Here is a 20,851-nt window from a genome sequence, read left to right as displayed (position 1 = left end):
TATATATATATATATAACTTCAAACCAATATGCCAATTTCGACACCTCAATTAGGAATTGCAACCCATTCAAACTGGCACCACAGAAAGCCTGCCAATACCCGTACAGACAGATGGGCACACTACTGTGAGTAACATTTCACTGCAGTTGCCTCCACAGCTAGCCAAGCTTTGGGATGGAAGTTATGGTCTTATTCTTGTGTTTTTTCTTGATGTCTTTAAAGAGTTCGGAAATCGAATTACGAAAACTTTTCCAGAAAGAGTGCCAATCGCTTTCTTACCGATTTTCTGCATCCGATCTGTTCTTGTGTAACAATAAAAAAAATTCTCGTCCGAAGATTATCATCCTTACGGTAGTATCACGAAATTTCTGCAGGAACTTAGCCGTCCTACCCATTCGTTTGATTTTTCTTTCATTTCTCTTTCTTGAATTCAATGATAATTTCCATTTGTTATTCTTTACTCTCCTAGGAGGCTGTTTTGTCTTGATGTGGTACACATTGCCATTATGTCCACTCCGCACTAAGTGTACTCACTGACCGGCATGTTCCAGGGTATTGCCCTCAAAAGATGACCTGCTTACATATCCATCATTTGGTTCACCAGACGTGTTGCCACATAATTCATCGAACATCCTCAATCCATCTCTTTATTCCATCGAAGCTTGTACTGTATTTGGATATGGTGATTAAGTGACACCCTCATGAGTTTTGCTGGTCGGTCTGCTAACCACGCATACGATAGAGACAAGTATTTCTTCATTCAGGCTATACCAATCGTGACACCGTCATGTTCGGGTCATATTATCGTTACTTGCTATTTACTATCAAACGCTAATTGATGTTGTGGTTTGGATTTGATTCACTGTAATTTCTCTGTACCATTAGCCGTGTAACTACTATCACACAAAGGGAATCCGGAACCGAAAATATCCTTCATTGTTGGTATTCTGTCAAAAAATCGTTCACGAGGACCTTCAAGCACTGTTACTTCGTTAAAGTCGAACCACTGCTTATAACACAGTACCAGTGGGTACATTTTTTATCTATTATCGTCAGCGTACAGGAATGGATGCATATGTATGTACGATGTATGTATCTCAGCCATATCGGGAATACAAATCCCCGCTGTGTTCTAGACATGAGAAAGTGCACTGCTTTTGTGATAATACTGTAGCTGATCACCATGCCATCGAGCATCGCGTAAGCCAAAAGCAAGCGAGGGGTAGTCATGGATCGGGTCAACCAAGTGACTTCATAGAAGTTTCACAACTACACCCATTCGAATAGATTAACAACTCAACAGTGAGTAAAAATTCTGCATAAATTCAGCCTAGAATCAGATGGGAATTCATTTTTCGAAAACCTGTACACACCAGGGAGCCAGAGTGGCGTTATAGATAATGTCAGCATAACACAGATGTATATTTGTGACTGAAAACACCGTTCGAGTAAGCAGTTGTATAACAGGCTACAGTAGCTTACGTGAACTGTGCTCCTTACTGTGATATGTTAATACAAGTATAAGCAGGCCTTAAGATCCCTACGATATTATTAAACCAGGATTGATTACAAAGTTAACTTCCGGCAACAGGCCGAATTTTATTCACCCTTGAATTAGCCCCTCTGCTGCCCTGAAAATTCTGTCATGGCAACTTTGCATGAAGAACTGTACACAGTCGAGGAAAGTTGGTTTACTTGGATTTAGCCACTGGCCACATGGTCCTTAGAAAAGGCTGACTAGAAGCAGATGCGTTTGTGATTTCACTCTTTCAAACCATAAACATTAGACCAATACTACGTTTTATGTCACATCCCTTTTATTTTCACGAGTTCCCTCAAACTAGTTTGCAAAATGTTGGAGTTCGGAATGTAGACAATTCTTTACTTGGAATCTAAGTCCTCATAACTTCCAGTCTAAGATGCTATTTTAGCAATTATGCCTTCTCTCAGATGGACTTCACATTCTTCAGAGCGTCCGGGAACGCTGGTCATTAGCTGAGTGAAACAGTGACGAATTGGGCTTGTCTGGGTTGTCTAAGGGCTCAGTGAAGCAAAAGGCTTTTCACTATTCAGTCTATTGGCTTAATTCACCTTCGCTTACGTGATGCGATTGCATTAAACTGGTAAATAAAGGACATCATTTGCGATTGTACCTCCAGATTAATAATATATAAAAAGTCAATTACCTTTGAATTCTTGTGATTTTCACGAATAGTCATTGGACTAAGAATTTTACGATACTTTTGACCAGATGCAAATCACATGTTCTGATAGCGTCACTCACCAAACCTCATCATATAATACAATAAGAGCCTCTGAAAGGATGGTAGGACAGTCTTTTTTTGAATACATCGCTTGACCTCCAGTGAAGTCAGGCATCACACATATCTTCTATACCAGGCTGTTTACGTATCCACACTGCATTCAGATGAAGAAACAGTGTGTGGTGCCTTTGAACCTGTGACTATCGATTGAATACTACTTGACAGGTCTTGCGCTTTCTGCACGTGAGCACTATACTTTGTGGACCATACATTGCGATTATTGGTTTTCGTGTCGGTCGACTGAGAATCACACGTCAGTATAGTTCCTTTGGCACGTATCACGACAAGTTCTTTGTAATCAGTGGCTAAAGCGTGACATTCAAACTAGATAAGACAAGAGGGACCGAAGTTTTATCACACACTTCTACTTAACAGAAAATTTCATATACTAGTATACAGCTAAAGGTGCTCGTGATACGGAAGAACAGATTTCTTATCCCACACTTTTTTCCAATGACTGCAGGTTCACGGAAATCTTCCACAGACTTGAGAACATCCACTCCTACCAAATATTGCACAATCAACGCGAGTTTGAAACGTCGAAAACACGATGCTTTTCAGCATTGTGGCTACAGAATATATAGGAAGGAGAAGGGATAACAATACCCTCTTAGTTTTACCCAAAAAATAAAAAGTGAATTTCTAACAGAACGACAGTTCGTAATTAGTAAACGGTTTGTTTTTTAGTTCCCGTAATACGTAACACAGGAATCCAATAAGAGTTCGTAGAGTCCAGTTTGGACTGCTGTAATGTTCTCTTCTTATGTAGTTCATACCAGCTAGTGACCAGTAGTCGTACTGCAAACATGAATGAAACAATGGAATCCATACTACTGGAAAGTAAATAAAAGCTGCAAGTCTCACTAATATGCTCAAACCCCAAGTCACCCCTGAGAAGGTTTGTCCAATGGTCCACACAACACCTGAGCGACAATCTGGATGACCTAATATATTCTATCAGTGTTTGAAATCGTACGATCTGTTTAGAACGATCCAATTCTCAACGTCGATTTTTAAACCACAGGTGGAGCAGTCCACTCAAAACTCTAGTAAATTACTCCAGATGCAAAGCAGCGGGTTCTGCTCGTCCGCGGCGCTTTTTTCACCACTGGTTCGCTAGGTTTGGACCAGTTTTTGGCTTACTAAGCACTCCAGCCTTAATATAGTTACGCAAAAATCGAGGACACAGAATGGTTTTTCGAACCGCTAAGTAATCTGTAATCTTGTGAGAGACCAGGCAACTATAGGGATAATATATGACGCACTAAATGTAATACTGGCCTTTGAATAGCGTACACTGATACAGGCATCACAAGTGGGGTAGTGTAACCCTTTTGAGAATCGCAATATTTTGCATGCAGTACAATTTCCACGAAGCAGGTTCGGACAACCCAGACTAATACTTTAAGATAAGAGAAGTTGAAGTTGTGACGTGGAAGCTAGTTTTATGTGCACATCTGGCATTATTTCGACAAAAGATGAGCAACCAACAGGAAGTTTGAGAGGCTTTTGTTGCTACATACCTAAAAGGAGTGAGTTATGGATTAGAGCTTGGAATTAATGGCGAAATCTGCGAAGAAGAACCCCACGAAACGTGATTCTTATCACTCACCAGACCCCGATCAAATGAACGGTGTGATAGGTTCACCAAGATCTTACGTACACCTATTCGATCATGAACTTCCTTCCGAAAATACTCATAGCATCACAGATTTCATCCGAGTCAGACAGGTTACTATGTCATGTTGAGCGTATTTACACTTGAGTCATGCTGCACGCAATTTCAAACTACGTTGGGTCCTTTCATCCCTAGGACAGGAGGTAAGTAATGATACGAACCCCAAACGCACCGACAAAGGATTTCAGTGCAAGTGCAAAACAAGTGCAAACCACAAAATCAGGACCGGAAATGCAGAAAAAGAAATGAAACGCTTGCTTACAGAGTAGCTTGGTGTCATGTGAAGTCCCAGTTGAATTTTGTCTAGGTCTGTAGTTCAACAGAATACGATGAGCGAAGATTGCCCCTTATTTCAGTCGGACCGAATTTCGAGATGCTAAAGTATTTTTCCTGGATAAATTTCTCTCATAAGGTGGATGGAAACGATTCACTATCAGGTTACTTTACCAGCGAGTATATATATCCATTTGATTCTACTATACACAGAATGGAACGACTGTCAGTCGATTGGAAAAGGCTGCTCAATAATCCTGTTCGTGTCGTTTGTCACCCAAAACAACGAATAACTGGGTGTTAAAACGAACAAATCTGCTGTTACCCCAAGTAAGCGAGCGAATCAGGATTGTTTTACAATCTGGTACTATGGTAAGGAAGCATTCGGCAATGTCTATATATTGGTAGCTGGGGGTAATTAGTTTTTTCTTGGTCCCAGGGCGGTTGATCTGTTCACTGAGCTCGGTAGTTGGCTTTCAAATGTTTTTTGTCACTACGTGGGAAGACTTCTTCAGGGCGCGGTTGAAGCGCACAAGCCAACAGTCAAGCAAGCATTCATGTAAATACAGCTGATTTTTGTTGTAATCTGAAGGACTTTGGTCCATTTCTGACACAGTACGAAGGTTGCTTATCACGAATGGGTCTGGTTGATGTTTGATGCACGGTGTGGTTGAGCTCCGATTCGCATTTTTTTAAGTGTTTTGCTCAAAAACTTTTCGACGTCCTGCATAGTTCGCACGATGAACCACCAAAACCTCCAAAGATCGCCAACAAAAAATCTATGGCAGATGGATGTAGACTGGGTTTCGATGAGTCACTGGTGGCTTTCATGTTAAATTCACACTGCGATGACCTCAAATTTAGCCAGGGCGATCGCTGTTTGAAGTGGCATACTTCCGCCGGGTCCATGTGCCTTTTGTCTGCGCTAACAGCATCAGTGAATCGCCGCATTACAAAAACTCGCTCCTGACGAAAATTCCCGAGGTGAACAGCGATCCTCAAGGCTGATTCCGAAGGCACAATTACAACTACCACGAGCGACCCCGTTGGGTGTGAGAAACCGAATCCTACCCTTGGTTTGGAAGTCCCCTACTTCATCTTGCAACTCCATTTCAGATTCCAAAAGCAACGAAGCCACACCTGCTACCTAACTGGGAATGTAATAGAATACCACAAGAACAACCCGTAATAGTCCCGAATATAGCATAGTTCTCGTCCTATGGACCACAACATAAGTAAACTTTGGTATCGGCGAAATGCACTCATTTGCAAACAAATCTGGTTTTTGCGAGAGACTGGAACCAATCTGAATACTTTGTTTGTGATGTTTCCAGGCAACTGAATGTGCTGCACCAGACCGCCTCACGCTTCAGTCGCTACTCTATCTGAGATATCGCGATACATGTATATTCACAGTGCACTATTCAGAAGATTGTCTAAAAAACATCCCATTTTCGTTTGAGTCACTAGAGTGTGACGTCTTCATCCTAACAATTCTCCACAGGTGATCAGTTCCATCCATTGATGGAACGCGATTATGTGCAATAATGCACGATGCTTCAGGTGCGACGTTTTAGTAATTCCATTTAATCATACTTGTTTGCTGTTTTGTAAAACTGCCACATATCAGTCCTAGTGTTTGCTTGCATGATGTCGTGTTCTTTTTCTTAGAGGGGAACACTGCACCTATAACGATCATTTTCCGCATATACGTATGTTCCCTTATCTCAAACTAGTTCACAATTACGCTTGGAATGGCAGACGAGAAAAGTATTGTAAGAAATTATCTTCCTCCTTAACTCTTTCAAAACAATGAGCTCTTTCCATCGTTCGCTGTATTATTTTGTCGATTGATGATGAGCGGAATACCGGGCTTTGAATAGGCCAACTGTTGCGTTTCTCAGCTTCAAATAGTCCATCATGGGGGATAAGAAAAGGGTATATCCCTGTCAATCAACATTGATGTTGATCTGATGAGATTTTGGAATGTCCGGTGGTGGTTTCATCTTCTCAGTAAAGCCAATCTATGCATAAGTCAAGAAACACTGTATAGCCGTTTCATCCTTGTTGGGGGTCATCAACAGTGCGCATCTCACGGAACTCCATAGTCTCAAACCCGCAACCTTTCAGCCAACGGTTAGATTCTTAGCCGTTTGGCCATGACAGGCCGATCAGCAGTGTGACTAACTTAGACAAGCGATACCGCCATTCGTTTTTCGCTCATAGAAACCACATAGTGTGGTCATGCATCGGTTCGTGACTCCAGTTACAGTTGTCGGATTGAAGTTTCACTCACCGTGTAAAATTATTCTCCCCTGAGTGGTCTACTGATTGATAGTGATGTGAGGATATTTAGCAATTAATCAATAACCTCTTGGCTTGTCTAAGCTTAGGGGAGTCAATAAAAGGTTGCTTAGTCTTCAAGAACCAAAATTGGCCAGAAGTAAGACGTTTTTATTCGTAGTGGAATTTCTTCTATAGATTTATGTTCGTACACTCCGGTAAGTCTGACGGCGGCCAATCTCAGACTACGCACCAGCCGTGAAGTTACTTGACTTGTGATGAACATCCAAATGGGGCTTTAGGGTGTGCAATAGCATTTCAGTTTTGCCAATGACGAAGTCCGAAGGCGGAAATCGATATTTCAATCTCACTGATGAAGACTCGAAATGTCAACCCAATTCGCTACCTACTTTTTTGGTTCGCTATGCGTTTGGGTTGCTATCATCGTCCAACGAATAGGCCGAAGTAACTAGTTGACTGTACATTCGATCGTCTAGCCAACCTGCTGACTTGGGTAGAGCCCTGGATCAAGCTCTTCTTGATAAAATAGGTTTATATGTAAATTTATATGTGAGCCGGCCTATAGTTTCTAGGTTGGTGGGACTGATATCATCTTCACACGAAACATTTCGCGCGTCCTCCTTGTAAACACATGTCTACACGTTTCGAAGGACCGAAATTTCCATAAACAGCGGAGCACCCCCTGGTTTTTCTGAGTTTGTTGGCATACAAAGCGGAGTAATCAGTTTGTCTCTGGGGTGTGGAGGTGAAAAACAGATTTTAACATTTTGGTCCTTCACAGTAAAAGATGGGCGAAAATTATTCGAAAACCCATGAGGAAAAACAAAAACAGGGGCTTCACAATGCCAGATGACCCCTTGAAAATTCATCTGATATGTTGTGGCACTGATGCCTGCTCAATCAATCGATTATCAGTCTAACAGATCAACGGAGCTCAGTCCATTTTTGGCACATGTAGCTGAATTAATCCCTTTGATTGCGTTTGGTTGGGTCACATTAAGATTCAGCTGATCAAACCTTTTTTTGATCGATCTGGCGGGGCTCTTGGGTCCGGTATCGTCTAATTAGTCAAGCAACGCCTTGCCGTCTGAACATTTAGTTCTAATCCACAGACCGTTAGGACTGCTCTCCCATCCCTCTTAATAAATATCCTATGAAAAGTGGAGTCTTCGAAGACACCACAGACAAACCAGTAGATTGCCAATTGAGTGGTAAGTGCTTACGAGTTTTGGTTTTAATCTTTTGGCAGCTAGAACAACATAGTTTGATTTATTAACATACACTTCAATGGCCTGCTTTCACAAAGCGTGATAAATTCGAAAACCTAACCACTTCTGATCGGTAGCCACATACGCAACAGTCCTTAGGAAAGGAGGGTATTTTTTCGGTTTCAAAATGGATCCCTAGTAATTTGTTCCCCTTGGATGATAACCAGAATTATTTAGTGATGAAATTACACCTACAAGTTAAATGTCGAACGGCCGCAGCGCGCTCAACAGCCATTGCATCCTTGTTGGGAACGGTCAGCAGGATTTGTCCTCCAGCAGCTTTCCAATTCATTAACTTCCGGTTAGTAGTTGAGATCACCGTCACTCGGCTGATATTTGCAACTTAGGCGCACTGCTGATCAAACACTCGTTGCAAAGTGGTATAATGTTCAACTACAAGCCAGAAAATCCACGATTAAAACAGTCGCAAGATAAGCGTTGACGATGGTCTTCAGTAAGGCTGAAGCAGCCGCAGTCGCAGTACAAACAGGCCTCACTCGAAAACTTAAATCTCAGTTGAAAGTCTCACATTCTTTTCATACTACTGAAAAGCTAAAAAAATTTCCTTTATCATATTATAGTAACAATGCAACATATCAATGTCTTTTTTGGATGGCATGTAGTTCTTTTTATGTCCGTTTTAGATGGTGAGGAATACTGCACCATAAGTACTACGGAAAGCCTCCTTGAAGCCATAAGGACCATGCAGGACTCCGACCCTCGTAAGCCTCCAACCATCTTTGTAGCTCCAGTGACCGCAAATGGGGACAATCAAAGACTGAGCGCATTCTTCGGCGGTTGTTTACCAGAGGAACTACCAAAAGATTTTCGTGAGCAAGTAGACAAAGGGGAAGCATTTGAAGGACAAGTTCTCACCACGCCCACGGAGTCCGATGTATTTGACCTGAGATGTGCAAAGTGTAATAAGACAGACTGGGAGGAAGATAAATTCACCTGCGTTCTCTGTCCAAACAAAACATTCTGTGCTGACTGCTATCAACGCAATGTTCATCCCCGTCATCCGGCTTTCATTACTAGGAAAGGTTCACCGTTCCCAAGTAAAATTTTATGTTCAATAAAAACAACCGCGGCCAGCGTAAAAGCTGAGTATTCATATTCAGACGAAGGATCAGAAGCTGAAGAAGAACAGAGCTCAGCGTCGGGTATCAATTGCAGCGATTCCGCGAGGCGGTCTGATTCAGTCGAGTCGCCACTAGTCCCTCCGATTGATCCCCGAGTGTCGACAGCGATTGAACAACTTCGTGAAATGGGATTTGAACAGGACTATTCACAACTCTATCACTTGGCTGTGGTTGAAAGTGGTGACGTTTCCAGCATTGTGGAGCGTTTAATGGAATAGAGTAAAGACTTATCGAAATGATCAAAAACACGAATCCTTGGACTTGTAACAAACCCAGAAATAATGATGCTTGTGTAAAAACATTGACCTCAAGCGTTGCATCCGAGCAAGTTTTGTTCATCATATTTCTGTGTTAATCGATAAGCGTATAAGATTAAGTCCTTTGATAATCATAGCTGATAAACAAATTCCTCATTTCAGTGGATTGGCATATTTGATTTTGAAAATATGCAGGAGTGGTATAGATGGGAAACCGACTGTGACAAAGATTAGGGTGTCGGGACCCCAGTTTAATACTCAATCAAAGCGGTTACCGTTTTGAGGCCAGCTTGCAGGTCAGCTTCGCATGCAGTGACCGGCGATGACGATAAGGTAACGAACTACTACATAAAGTTTAAAATTACGGAACTGACGAATGGGGCTCAGTCGCGTGTGTCATGTATGGCTGCAGTTCTAACAAGGTCCAATTGTTACAGTCGAAAAAAATACAAAGTCTGTTAGTTTCTCAACTTGCTGCGTCCCAGAACGCATTTCCGTGTTTCCGGGGGGTAGTGTGAGCTCTCATTTTAAATGGGCGCCACTCGTGGCATTCCCTATTCGCTAAAACTAAGTCTTGATGAGAGAAATGTGCAGGCATCACAGAATGAGGCTCTAAATGTCACTGGTACTTCGGACGTGTAAACTAACAGACCACCAACTTGGAATCTCACTAAGCACTCGTGAATATATCTGCACCGTTATCGATGTAACATCTAGGCAAAGTTATTTTTTATACGCGCATAACCCTTCAAGGTATTTGTTTCTGTTTCTGTCAGTATTAATGGAGCTCGTCTATTCCACCGCGCAGTTAACCTCAGAACTAATAACTTCAAGTGCAGAGATAATAGCCTCCAGAGGAGAGGATGCTATTGCGCTATTATCATCGACTGCTCTTCCATTGGTTCTCATTGTGATAAGTGTTCCAAAGTGGTTAGTTTCAGTAGTTTTCCTCTTTGAGTGAGTAACAATCGAAGCAATGTAGAAGATAGTCAACCGAGAACACTACATGGTTGCATGACTACACTAGTCGGACTACATCACATCATTATGCCGAGCGGTAGCTGGTATTGGACGAGCGAAAATTGACAGCACATGCACTCTTCAGCGAGTGATGACACGTACACCATAAGGCTGGTTTACTCACCCAATGTATTTTTCCTTATTAAATATAGTGAACAAAGCGTCTAATATATTCGTTCAGCCAACGTTCAGTGGAGTCTGCGTTACGCATGTCCTTCTCCTTGAATAATGCAGAGGTGTAAGTGTCCATCTGTGAGTGAACGACGCGGGGAGAACCTGTACAAAAACGTCCAGTTAGAAAACTCAGTCAGCGTCTCAGCCTTGGGTCCAAAAATATGAAATCGAAATCCAGACGAGTGCCCTTTAGGTGGTTTGCTGATACTTTTTAAGTAATTTATTACGTCTCCTAAGATGTTTTCGCGCATGAAACCACGACTACACGCACTGAATACCTTATGAGCTCGGGCTGCAGATTGCATGTTTCGAGTAGCAAACCAGCATAATTCCGAAGTTACTCTACACTGATTGCTTTGTTCGTACTTCGCCCGCGGTCCACATGGCTCATAGGAACCACCAGCATAGAAAGAATCCAAGTCCTTCCACCAGATGGCCTATAAAAAATCGTTCAGCTGTAACACCCTTCCGGTGCCTAGCTGTCATGTCATCCGAAGGAAGCACGAGGGCTGGGATATTGCCCGGGTTGCCCAAGCTGAGACAGGAGAAGTCGAGAAACAGAGGTCAGGTTGGAACCACGGATTTTCCGGTCAGTAAATTCGCACTCTAACCACTTGAGCCATCTCGCCCATTATAGGACTTCATTTTAAAGTCCAGCAAAAATTTCACGTCTCTATGATTATTTTCGATCAGATTAAATACATGACATGGTGAAGTAACATACCGGAGTTGTACCGCCTTCCCTATGTCTTCTCTAACGTTTCTGTACACGCCTGATGAACGTTGGTGTGTGCCATGCTCAGTCCAATCGCATGGCATTTGTATGAGCACAGCGCGGCTCGTTTTCTGCCATGACCCAGAAGAATTTTACATTGCTATCCTGATACCCACTACAATTTCATGTGAGTTGACAATAAAGTGTATAAAGCAGATTGCAAGCTCGATGGCAGTCTTATGAAAAGCCAAGTGTAATGTGCAGTAAGATGAGTTAAGGAGATTACAGTGATAAAGTTCTCTTCCTTTTTTGCTTAATTTTCGGCCGTTTGCGATCCTAGACATCCATAGGCTGGACAGTGGCACTTCCAAGAACGCGGCTCTCGCATTCATCCGATCACGGCTAGTTGGTTGGCTTGTTGTGCTCACACCCCGTGATTCCCACTGTGGGATGACCTGAAACGACCCAGAAATCGACTCTCTACACATGCACACACACCATTCACGCGAAATCTGATCGATGAATGGATACGAACGCTTTCGTATCCCTCCACCGTCCATCAGCCCAGCGGTCTAACTACCAGTGTGACAAAAACGGTTTCGTAGTCAAGTCAGCACGCATACGAAGTTCAGGATGACGGGGAAGTGAAAGAGGCTGAAGACTGCTAACTGCTGAGTTCAGGCCAATCACGACTAAAATCGATCGATGACCAGGCAGTCTCCAAAGAATTGTGTAGACTACACAGAGGTAAGGCGTGATACACGGGAATTTCTCCCACTGACGAAGCTGAACTAACTGATGGCTGGCATCATTGCACAAATCAGAGCTACGGAAGTCAAAATAAAAGGTGGTAACCTCATACAATTTACGTTTTATTACGAACGAATTGTTGGATCACTATCAAATTCCCCGGTGAAAATTACAAGAACATGGAACATGACAACAAACGATCGGAATGGTTTCGAGGCAGTTTTAACTTAGCGGTACTTTTTCGCATATTACGCAGTGGGTTGTTTGCAACGTTGACAACCGCATCTAGGGTCTCAGATCGGCAATCCGTGTAAGGCTGCTATAGGGGGATTGATTATTTGACTTGAGTACGGAGTCCACAAGCACCAACTTTACTTTCCGAATTCGTTTTTCTCAAGAGTCCTTATCCTGCTGGCAAACTTGAAATAAACGCTTCGGATGGGACGGGGCTACCATTGACCATATTGTCTACGAATGGTAAAATTAACAAGGAGAACGAAAGGGTATCAAAAGTATGTCATCGTTTTTAAACTAACCTGGGACGGTTGAGGAAGTGGACCCATTTTCTTCTATGCCATGAGGACGATAATCACTCTGAACAATCACAAGCTAACACCACAACTATTTTCAATTTCTTGGTCGTCATATTCGCCCGGCAGGAGGTGTTGACTGGTTGCATATCTGTTCACCTCTTCGAATTAGGACAAGAGGGCTTCGCACCTGACGTTGCTTGAGAGAGCTAAGTGGATCGCGTTTAGTGTGATTTAACCTGTTTGGCAAAACCGGTAAAAGTCTATACGAAGATAGACACTGTCGGTCAAGTCAGGAAGTTAAATAACTTGCATTCATCCCACGCTCCTGCTAGCTGTCCTAACAACTGAGTACATGCAGCTGAACCAGTAATTCGCTTTCTTTCCCAGTGGATTTCCAGTGGATTCCACTATCAAATCCACCTTATTGTGGACGCCACCGTGGACCGGGTGAGAGTGGGACTAGCGAAGTCCACATAACAAACTAAGTTTCTATTTTAAGGTGTGCTTAAGGGCAAGAAGTCTTAGAACAAAGAGAATTTCCTAAAAGCCACCTAATCCATCAGTTCTTTTTTCGCTCATCTTCATAAATGAAGCGAAACCTTCTCCGATTCCATGAGTCCCAACCAGGCCTGCAAACCAGACTAAGCACGCTCAGCTGACCGATTCTACGCGTACCACAAGCCTTTTTCGGTAGGTATAACGTTAGATCAGTTGTTTGACCAGGAATTCTGTCCACAAATCTACGTAATTTTCTATTCCTTATCTCCGGATAAAGTTACTGTCAGGTGCTCTCTATTCGTTATCCGATATACCCTTGCCAAAATTATACCGGCTGCAATATGGAATAACTTGGTAACTGGACATATGTGTCCTAGATATTTGGAGTCTAGATGCACAGAAAGGTCTGAGTGAAAAATTTGGAGATGAATGTGGTCTTTCCTTTGACCACCCATATCGGTGCACTGGACTCGTTTTTAAGGGTGATTTGCGACACTTTGGCTGCAGGAGTAGATAAAGCAAACTCCAAGTAATACAATCAAATATCATAAAAGGATTTCTGAGATGGATCTCTAAGCTACTTCAGAAAATGATGACTAGTCGCTACTGACGTCTGTTTTCATGCAAGTAAGATGCTAGTGGCCTGCTGAGCAGTACAACAACCAGTTTTAATTAGTCATATGCAGGAATTTCCTCCATAGCTACCATCGTTGTCAACAAAAGTCGAAACGGAACCTCACTGCCTTATACACTATCATAGTGGCTGGAAAAGAGGACTTAACAAAACACTAGCGTACGTTCCTTCTATGCAACTCACGGTACCGAGACAGCTCGAAAATAGGCTGATCTGTAGAGAACGGACGTGATAATTTAACAGGACTCATAAGATGAGGTGAACAAAACTTTCCGGCAAACCCGAAGAAGATTCTTTGGCTAAAAAAGAAGACGGCTTGACCGCTTCAAATATGCCTGACAATTTAAGTGCTTCTGGAGAATATGATAACGTTATCACTGTTCGTTGATGCCTTTTTTCCTCACTGACTAAGCCGCAGTACCAATCGAACCCAGCAATCAAATTTATCCCACCTATTCAATTGACACTAGTTCTACCCAACAGTACGTTAATAAGGAGACGCGTAGTTAACCTTGAGTTAACTTTGTGGTTGAATGTAAACCCACAAGATTGTCTCCCCGCATTGTTACGCTTCCCTTAGTAATAATATTTTCGCATATCAGCTTCACAGCTCACTGGGGAGAACAACACCTCTGCAGTGTTGAAATACTGGTTTGGAGGATCCAAAAACAGGTGCTACGCAGAAATGCCACCGTCCAAGAAATTCCACTAAATTTCTTGATCTTATCTGGTTTCCGCGGAGAACCGCGACACTCAGGTAGCGGAAATCAAGACAATTATACGACTAGTTTTTAGCGATACATTTCGCCGAAGCTTGCGCTTGGTTACGTGACGCGGTCAGTTTTCAATGGTAAACAGGACGTTTCTACGAAAACTGGGAGACTAGCAGATGCAGATCAGATACAAGATTAGATTTAGTGAACTTTGCGATAAAGAAGTTGCGGTTTACTTCAGTTGCAGTTTTACTGTGATCCGTCTCCTCTCTGCTCATTGGTGACCAATACGTTATACATCCAGCACTTGTAAACTTGTTAGTAACACGAGGTTGATTTGGGATCAAAGTTCCTCATGATTTCACCAGGTTTCTGTGAGAAAGACTGTTTTCAGTGGACTAATTCACTAGTGAGTGAAGCTCACTATTGATCTGTTTGGAAATTCGGGTAAAATTGAAGCAGTCCTTGATATCCACGGTTTGTTCCTGGCTACTGTTCACGGTCTTTTGATGTTGTTTTCATGTCTACCTATGAAGCTGAAAACGAACGTTTGTCATGGGTTAGTCAGACGATATGGGTCATCATTGGGTAGATAATTGTGTAAGGAGATCTTATAAATTTCAACTGAACTTTCGTTCTGTCGGTTAGGCTGTACTTCGCTGAAAAGCCGAAAAGCATTGTATATCCCTTTCACCCTTATTGAGAATCGCTAGCAGTGCGCATCTCACACAACCCCAAGGAGGTTTCGAACTCGCAACTTCCCAGCCGCTGGTTTGAACGTTTAACCGATCAGCCACGAGTGGTTTAGCAGAAGCACGATTAACTCGAACTTAGGCAGTATTATATCTAACTGCTGTCCGCTCTTCAGTACCTGGTGACGGAAAAAAGACGCGCCGACAAGGAATTTATGGCGAACAAGCAAATTGATGCAAGTTCAACGGCCTTGTGCTGTATTTTTAAGGGCGCTGTCTGACGTCGATCCAAAGTTGTCTCGCACTGTATTTTGAAGGGTACTCTCTGACCTCAATCGAAGGCTGTCTGATCGGCGTTTCGTGGAACCTGAGTGTCTCATTAGTTTGGGGCATTCAGGGGTAATCTTCAGGAGGCTGACTTTCCAGACAGATAGGATATAGCGTCACTCATCCTTCAATCATGGAAACCACATCACATGAACACTTGTATATTGGCTTTTCAAAACCGGATTTCTCAGTTAGATGTTTCACCCATCAAGTGGAATTACTTTTGGATAACTTGGCTAGCTGAAACAACACGACATATGACCATTGGAATCCAAAAATAGAAAAGCAAGGTGATTAGAATCGCACCCTCTAACTTGAGCAACACACCTCAGAGGAGATCATCTCAAAATAAGGGCTGCTGAGAATGCATACGTATGAAATACTTTAAAGTATTCAGCAGAACCAAACACATGGGGTATTATAAGAAAGCCAAGGTTCATGGGATAAACACCAAATTAAACTGGGACAGATTGTGAATTGTACTGTGTGAAAGAAACTCGACCAAAATATCTGGTGGTTGTGGTGATTAGGAATCTAGCAGGACGGTCACTCTGTACTAGGAGTTTCTCTGCACATGCATCTCCTCTAATGAGATCTTGATTTTGGGCCCCTGAAATGGCTTACAAAAATCTGATGACTTCGGTGTCATTAAAATGCAAACCCTTTCTAACACCACATCCAAATAGTTCCCAACTTCATTATGCGACTTCAGAACAAAGACTGCTTTGGAAAACGGAATAATCTCAACACATGTATCAGTGGTCTCTTGTCTCTAGAATCTACATGGTGCCGCTTAACTACTCATCTTGTCATATTTTTACCTGCACGACCTTGCCAATGATTTGTCGAAAACGTTTTGTTTATTTGGATTTCGACCACTTGCATGCGATAGTGTACAGAGTAGGTCACAATCATGAGTGACGGGGGCATAATATCACGTCACAATGGCAGATGACAGCTGAATCGACAATGTAAGGTGCGTCCGCGGGAATATTGTGGGCAGCCCCATCTTTAGCGATCCCAAAGTTTCGCTACCAAAAGTCTGGAATCTACATAGTGAGGTCGACGAAAATATTAGCCACTGGTCAAATAACTGTAAACTGGATTGAATCAGCCAGAAACCTAGGGGTTTTCGGGAATTCGACGTAACAAGACGAGTGATGTTGAATACATGGACAATGAAAATGACTGCGTGACATCAAAACTATTACTTTTGTGGGTCCTACTACCCAATAACAAAAATTCGCTGGTTCCGAACAACTGAATCCTCCGTCAAAACCCCTTAACGCAAAGATACTCACCGAGGTTTCCGCCCTGGGCTGCCGTTTTCATTCTGACTCGGAAGTTCCATCATCGCAGAAGAATTTTGCAGGTTTTCACATGTAGGAAAGTTGAGCCTCTGTAGAATTGTTGAAACATATTTTGGCCTACAAAATCGCGATCTTTGTGCCCCTTTCATTAGTCATTAGGTGCTTTCCGAAAGGAGTTTCGATAAAGATTACCTGGGTAAGTCTCTGTTCATTTTCGTCACTTTTTATTCAGCGTTTCGCCCTCTAGTTTTGCCCTCTAGCGCGTCAGAGTTTTCAGTCACACATTTATTACGTCAATGAATCCCGAGATCGTCGTCAAATTAACGCGCGGTTTTCTTTAGGCCATATTCCCCTGTTGATGGTAAATTAACCCGTAGTGCCTAATAATATCACCACATACTTGATGAAGCAACTCTGAAGGAAGTGAATGGATCCTCTGCCTTGTCGTGAAATTCCAAACATCAGTCAGTTATGGGGAAGCGTTGATACGCATTCCAAAGAACACCAGAAGTAATAGTTCCCGCCATTCTATCCACCGGAAATTATTTCTTTCCGGAAAACTAACTTCCTTTTTAGGGATTGGACTACATAGGTCAGGTTTGTCTCGTGTTGTACCGAACGTACCCACCGCAATTTCTTGCGTTGGCATTCGGCGACAATAATGGTCTGCTTCAAAAATGTCTGAAGAAAGGGAAACCTTTCAGACCCTATTATTAAGGAGATCAAATTTTCGATTGATCATTCATGGGTATGTGGAACAACCTGACGGACATATTACGCATCTTTTATATACATTTTATCTAACTCTTTGACCAATTCCATTTAGATAGGTGTACGAATTAGTTGTGATTGAGGGTTTCAGCAGTGTTTTCTTACTGGACATAAATACTTTTTTGTGTACAGTAACTGAAGTAGATATATATTCAGGAGTGTTATAAAATATTATTTCTCCAATATGCGAACACCTCAGTGTGACTAGCAAATTTGCTTCATGTCCTCGAAGTCTTACTGAAGGCGGATTAGGGGACTCACAACTGTTTACTGTACAGAATATAACTATATTTCCCAGAGACCCAAGCTGAGTCCCTCTAAAGCAGCCAGTTTCTTGAGCTTTCATCCCTACAGTGAATTTTAATCTATGTCAAGGGGGTAGCTTTAAGGGGGGACCTAAAGTAATATGTTGCGGCAGTGAAGTATCGGTGTTGAACAATGATGTCACGCTTTCGATGATAATGATGGTGAAGGTAATATTTCTATGCAGTCCTTCCTATTTGGATGGATCAGCGCTTAGTTAAGCCAACGAAAATCGCAAGTAGTACCGGAAGAAGTTTGACGGTCAATTCGATTGAAGGTGGCTGACCCACCACCATTCTCAGCCTCAGTAATCGCGATTCGACGAATTTTACACACAATTACAATAAAATACTGGTGTGTATTACGTCACATTGCTTTGAAAAGGCAAAATTTGGGTGATGATATTCGCATTTTCTTGAGGCAGCTACCGTTCAAAAAATCTCCCCCTAAAATAGTGCCTTACTGGAAACACCACTGCGAACTCCCGGGAATGGCCTCTCATCCAATGGATCAACTTTAGAAAGTGCACAAGAGGAAGAACTCTTGAAGGGTGTTTACTTGGTTTTTATTGTGGTGTTCCCAGTTTCAGCGGGCCACCGGACTGACCGAGAGGCTACTTTAGATGATTTGGTGGGGAATGCTTGTTTAAATGAGTATTCCTTTACTGTACTTTACTGCGTGTTGCTCTAAGCGATCATAGTCCTGAAGGTTGTTTTATTTCAAAGCTACCAATAAGGTACTGAAGGTAAACTAACCAAGGGCTTACGTTCATTAAAAATGTTCACCTTTTCATTTCGACTAGTGTCATTGAGCTAAGTACCGTGTTGGTACGTCAGTTTTTGCAAAATATTTAGCTGAACATAATGTAGACGGTCAAAGTCCACATCATTCCACGCGGAGATTTTTTAATTTCATTACTGGACTTTCACCGAATGAATTATTTGTCAACCATTGTCAAACTATCAATATGTCGATGTTCATGTGAACTTCTGGAAAAAAATATATCTCGCTACTTTTAACTGATCAGTAACCAATAGTTCATAGACAGTTCAGGAAGACTTCGGTCAGAGAGTGGCACCGCTCCGATGCAATCTTGAACAAAGAGAGCGGTAACGGTGTCGACGCTGATGCTTCATTGCCGCATAACCAAAGGTTAACTATCGTTTTCGAAAACGTTTGGTGACAATCGGTAGATTTATTGCTGGGCAACGTTTCGCTTTTGACACAAAAGCTTCGTCAGGCCAAGTGACTAGGTTCCGAGGTTGGTCGAGATTTAAGGCGGAAGGAGAACCAATCACGTGATTGAACAAAGGTTAGCTAGTTATATTTGAAGCCTTAGAGTGAAGAAACCTGGATGAGAAAGCGACCTGGTGCCAACCTCCATTCTGAGGTAAGTGCATTCCGAAAGCCTATTCAGATAATCCGGAAAGAAACTGGCCAGTCGAACACCGCTGCAGCCGGTTAGCCTCAGTTTTTGTAACATCTGTAGCCACAGCAGATGGGGTCAACTGAACTCCATCCTGGAAGGCGGACCACACAAACAGCAAACAAACTCCTCTTGATTTCCTTCTTACCCTTTTGCCAAGTCACACATGTCAAAGATGGATGGTGGTTAACTTATTCAACAGTGCTTGTACTTTACGTTCGTCCTGAAAAATTAAGATGATGTCGTCTGACTAGACCGAGTCAACAAGGTTCCCATAAGAAACGAATAGAACATCGAGGGTGTAAAGAACTCCTGGCGTTTACCTCATTCTTGAACTTACAGTATTGGCCTCTGCAGTTCAAAAAGCTGTAGAATCGGCACCCAAAGGGGTCAGAAGAGTAACTCACAGTACCTTGACAAAAACTAGCAACACTGCTGTTGATGAATCGTTCTTAAGGTGGCGCTTACAAAAAGCAGACCTGCGTTGTTTTTTCTACCTATCTGAAAATCAGCGACAAGTTATGAACTTAAAAATGATTTACGCCTTCTGCAATTCATGCGCACCTACTGAAGTTAGAAATAGGGTGTAATGAGGTTTGACAACCACAAAACCTATCAGCAAGATACGTTAGTTAACTAAGCAATGATAATGATAATACCAATAATAGTCAAGCTGTAAAACCCTTCCGGTGCTCAGCTGCCACTTCACCCGAATGAAGCACGAGGGCTGGGCTGCTGCTAGGTTGCCCAAGCCTAGACGGGGAAAGTTGAGATGCAGAACCATGGTCCGAACCAAGGACCTTCCGGTCATTCGCTCTCTAACCACTGAAGAATGTGGCTAAAATATGGTCATTAAAACCTTATGACTTCATTCTTATTTCATCTGGTTAAATTGTTGTCAAACCGAGGAACTCACTGTGGACAACGGGGGTGTAAACCACTCAGGGCCTCCTTATCCAGCCAAACTAAACGCAAGTCTAGTTCATACGGTATCCCATTAGTCTGTCCCTAGTTAGGAACGCATATATAAAGTTCTGCCTGAGCCCAATGGAAAAGTGATCGAAACATCGGCGTTCGTGGCCATTCACAACTGGTAATCTCGTCATTCAACAATGCTCTATCTGAAATACCAAACGAACGATCAGTTGCACCATTGGAGGACAACGGCAAAGATGGAAGTTTATGTTTATTCATCTGAAAATCGAAATAATCCAACATTGAGCGGCAAGTTCTGTGCGCTTACTGAAGTATGCGGTATACTTTTCCGATCTCACCACGTAAATTTTGACCTATGAGTAACTAGCCAGTCATCTAACTTAATTGTCTTAATGCAGAGATCCAGCTGCGATGACGCACACTGCGAGCGCTGGCCTTAAATGGTCCTTCGATCAAAATCAAGTTTTTGGGTACGCTTTCATTTGTAGAGCTGGTATGCCTTACGCGGATGCGGAACGTTTAATGAACCAAGATCTACTGTCTCCGAATTATAAATCACTTAATTCAGGAAACCTGTGGCAAGCAGTGATGAGATTTTGAAATTTCGATCATGCTTGCGACATGCAATTCAGGTCAGTCTCTACTGAACAGTCTAGTTTATCGGGACTGGTATAACCAACGTCATGCATTTCACAAATGCTTAGGAAGATTGGAACCTTATGGTTAATACCTGTGTGACGGTGATACTACTGATGGGTAGGCATGTGAGTAGTATGTTTTGTTCCTGTAAATTCACTTTGCG

General features: G+C 42.5%; 3 protein-coding genes across 3 annotated transcripts in view; 2 read left to right on the top strand and 1 right to left on the bottom strand.

The window, feature by feature from the left end:
• T265_13348 (hypothetical protein) overlaps window positions 1–9,414 on the top strand; it is a gene marked incomplete at both ends in the record, with an annotated part of 19,022 nt that extends 9,608 nt beyond the window's left edge. Inside the window, one exon of the mRNA XM_009168459.1 lies at window positions 8,493–9,414. Within this exon, the coding sequence (XP_009166723.1) occupies window positions 8,493–9,208 (716 nt within the window). The remainder of the gene's footprint in view (window positions 1–8,492) is intronic.
• Window positions 9,415–10,828: 1,414 nt separating this feature from the next.
• T265_03858 (hypothetical protein) lies at window positions 10,829–19,951 on the bottom strand (the record flags this gene model as incomplete). The annotated part of the gene is made up of 3 exons (XM_009168439.1): window positions 10,829–10,976; window positions 16,605–16,702; window positions 19,796–19,951. 3 exons carry the CDS (start codon window positions 19,922–19,924, stop codon window positions 10,829–10,831), a joined length of 375 nt encoding a protein of 124 aa, XP_009166703.1.
• T265_03859 (hypothetical protein) lies at window positions 11,862–19,955 on the top strand (the record flags this gene model as incomplete). The annotated part of the gene is made up of 3 exons (XM_009168440.1): window positions 11,862–11,903; window positions 12,305–12,418; window positions 19,782–19,955. The coding sequence occupies 3 exons, from the start codon at window positions 11,862–11,864 to the stop codon at window positions 19,953–19,955; spliced, it is 330 nt and encodes a 109-aa protein (XP_009166704.1).
• Between the last annotated feature and the right edge of the window lie 896 nt (window positions 19,956–20,851).

This window comes from Opisthorchis viverrini, assembly GCF_000715545.1.
Source record: "Opisthorchis viverrini unplaced genomic scaffold opera_v5_57, whole genome shotgun sequence".
NCBI classification, from domain to species: domain Eukaryota; kingdom Metazoa; phylum Platyhelminthes; class Trematoda; order Opisthorchiida; family Opisthorchiidae; genus Opisthorchis; species Opisthorchis viverrini.
This window is presented reverse-complemented; position numbering and strand designations above follow the sequence as displayed.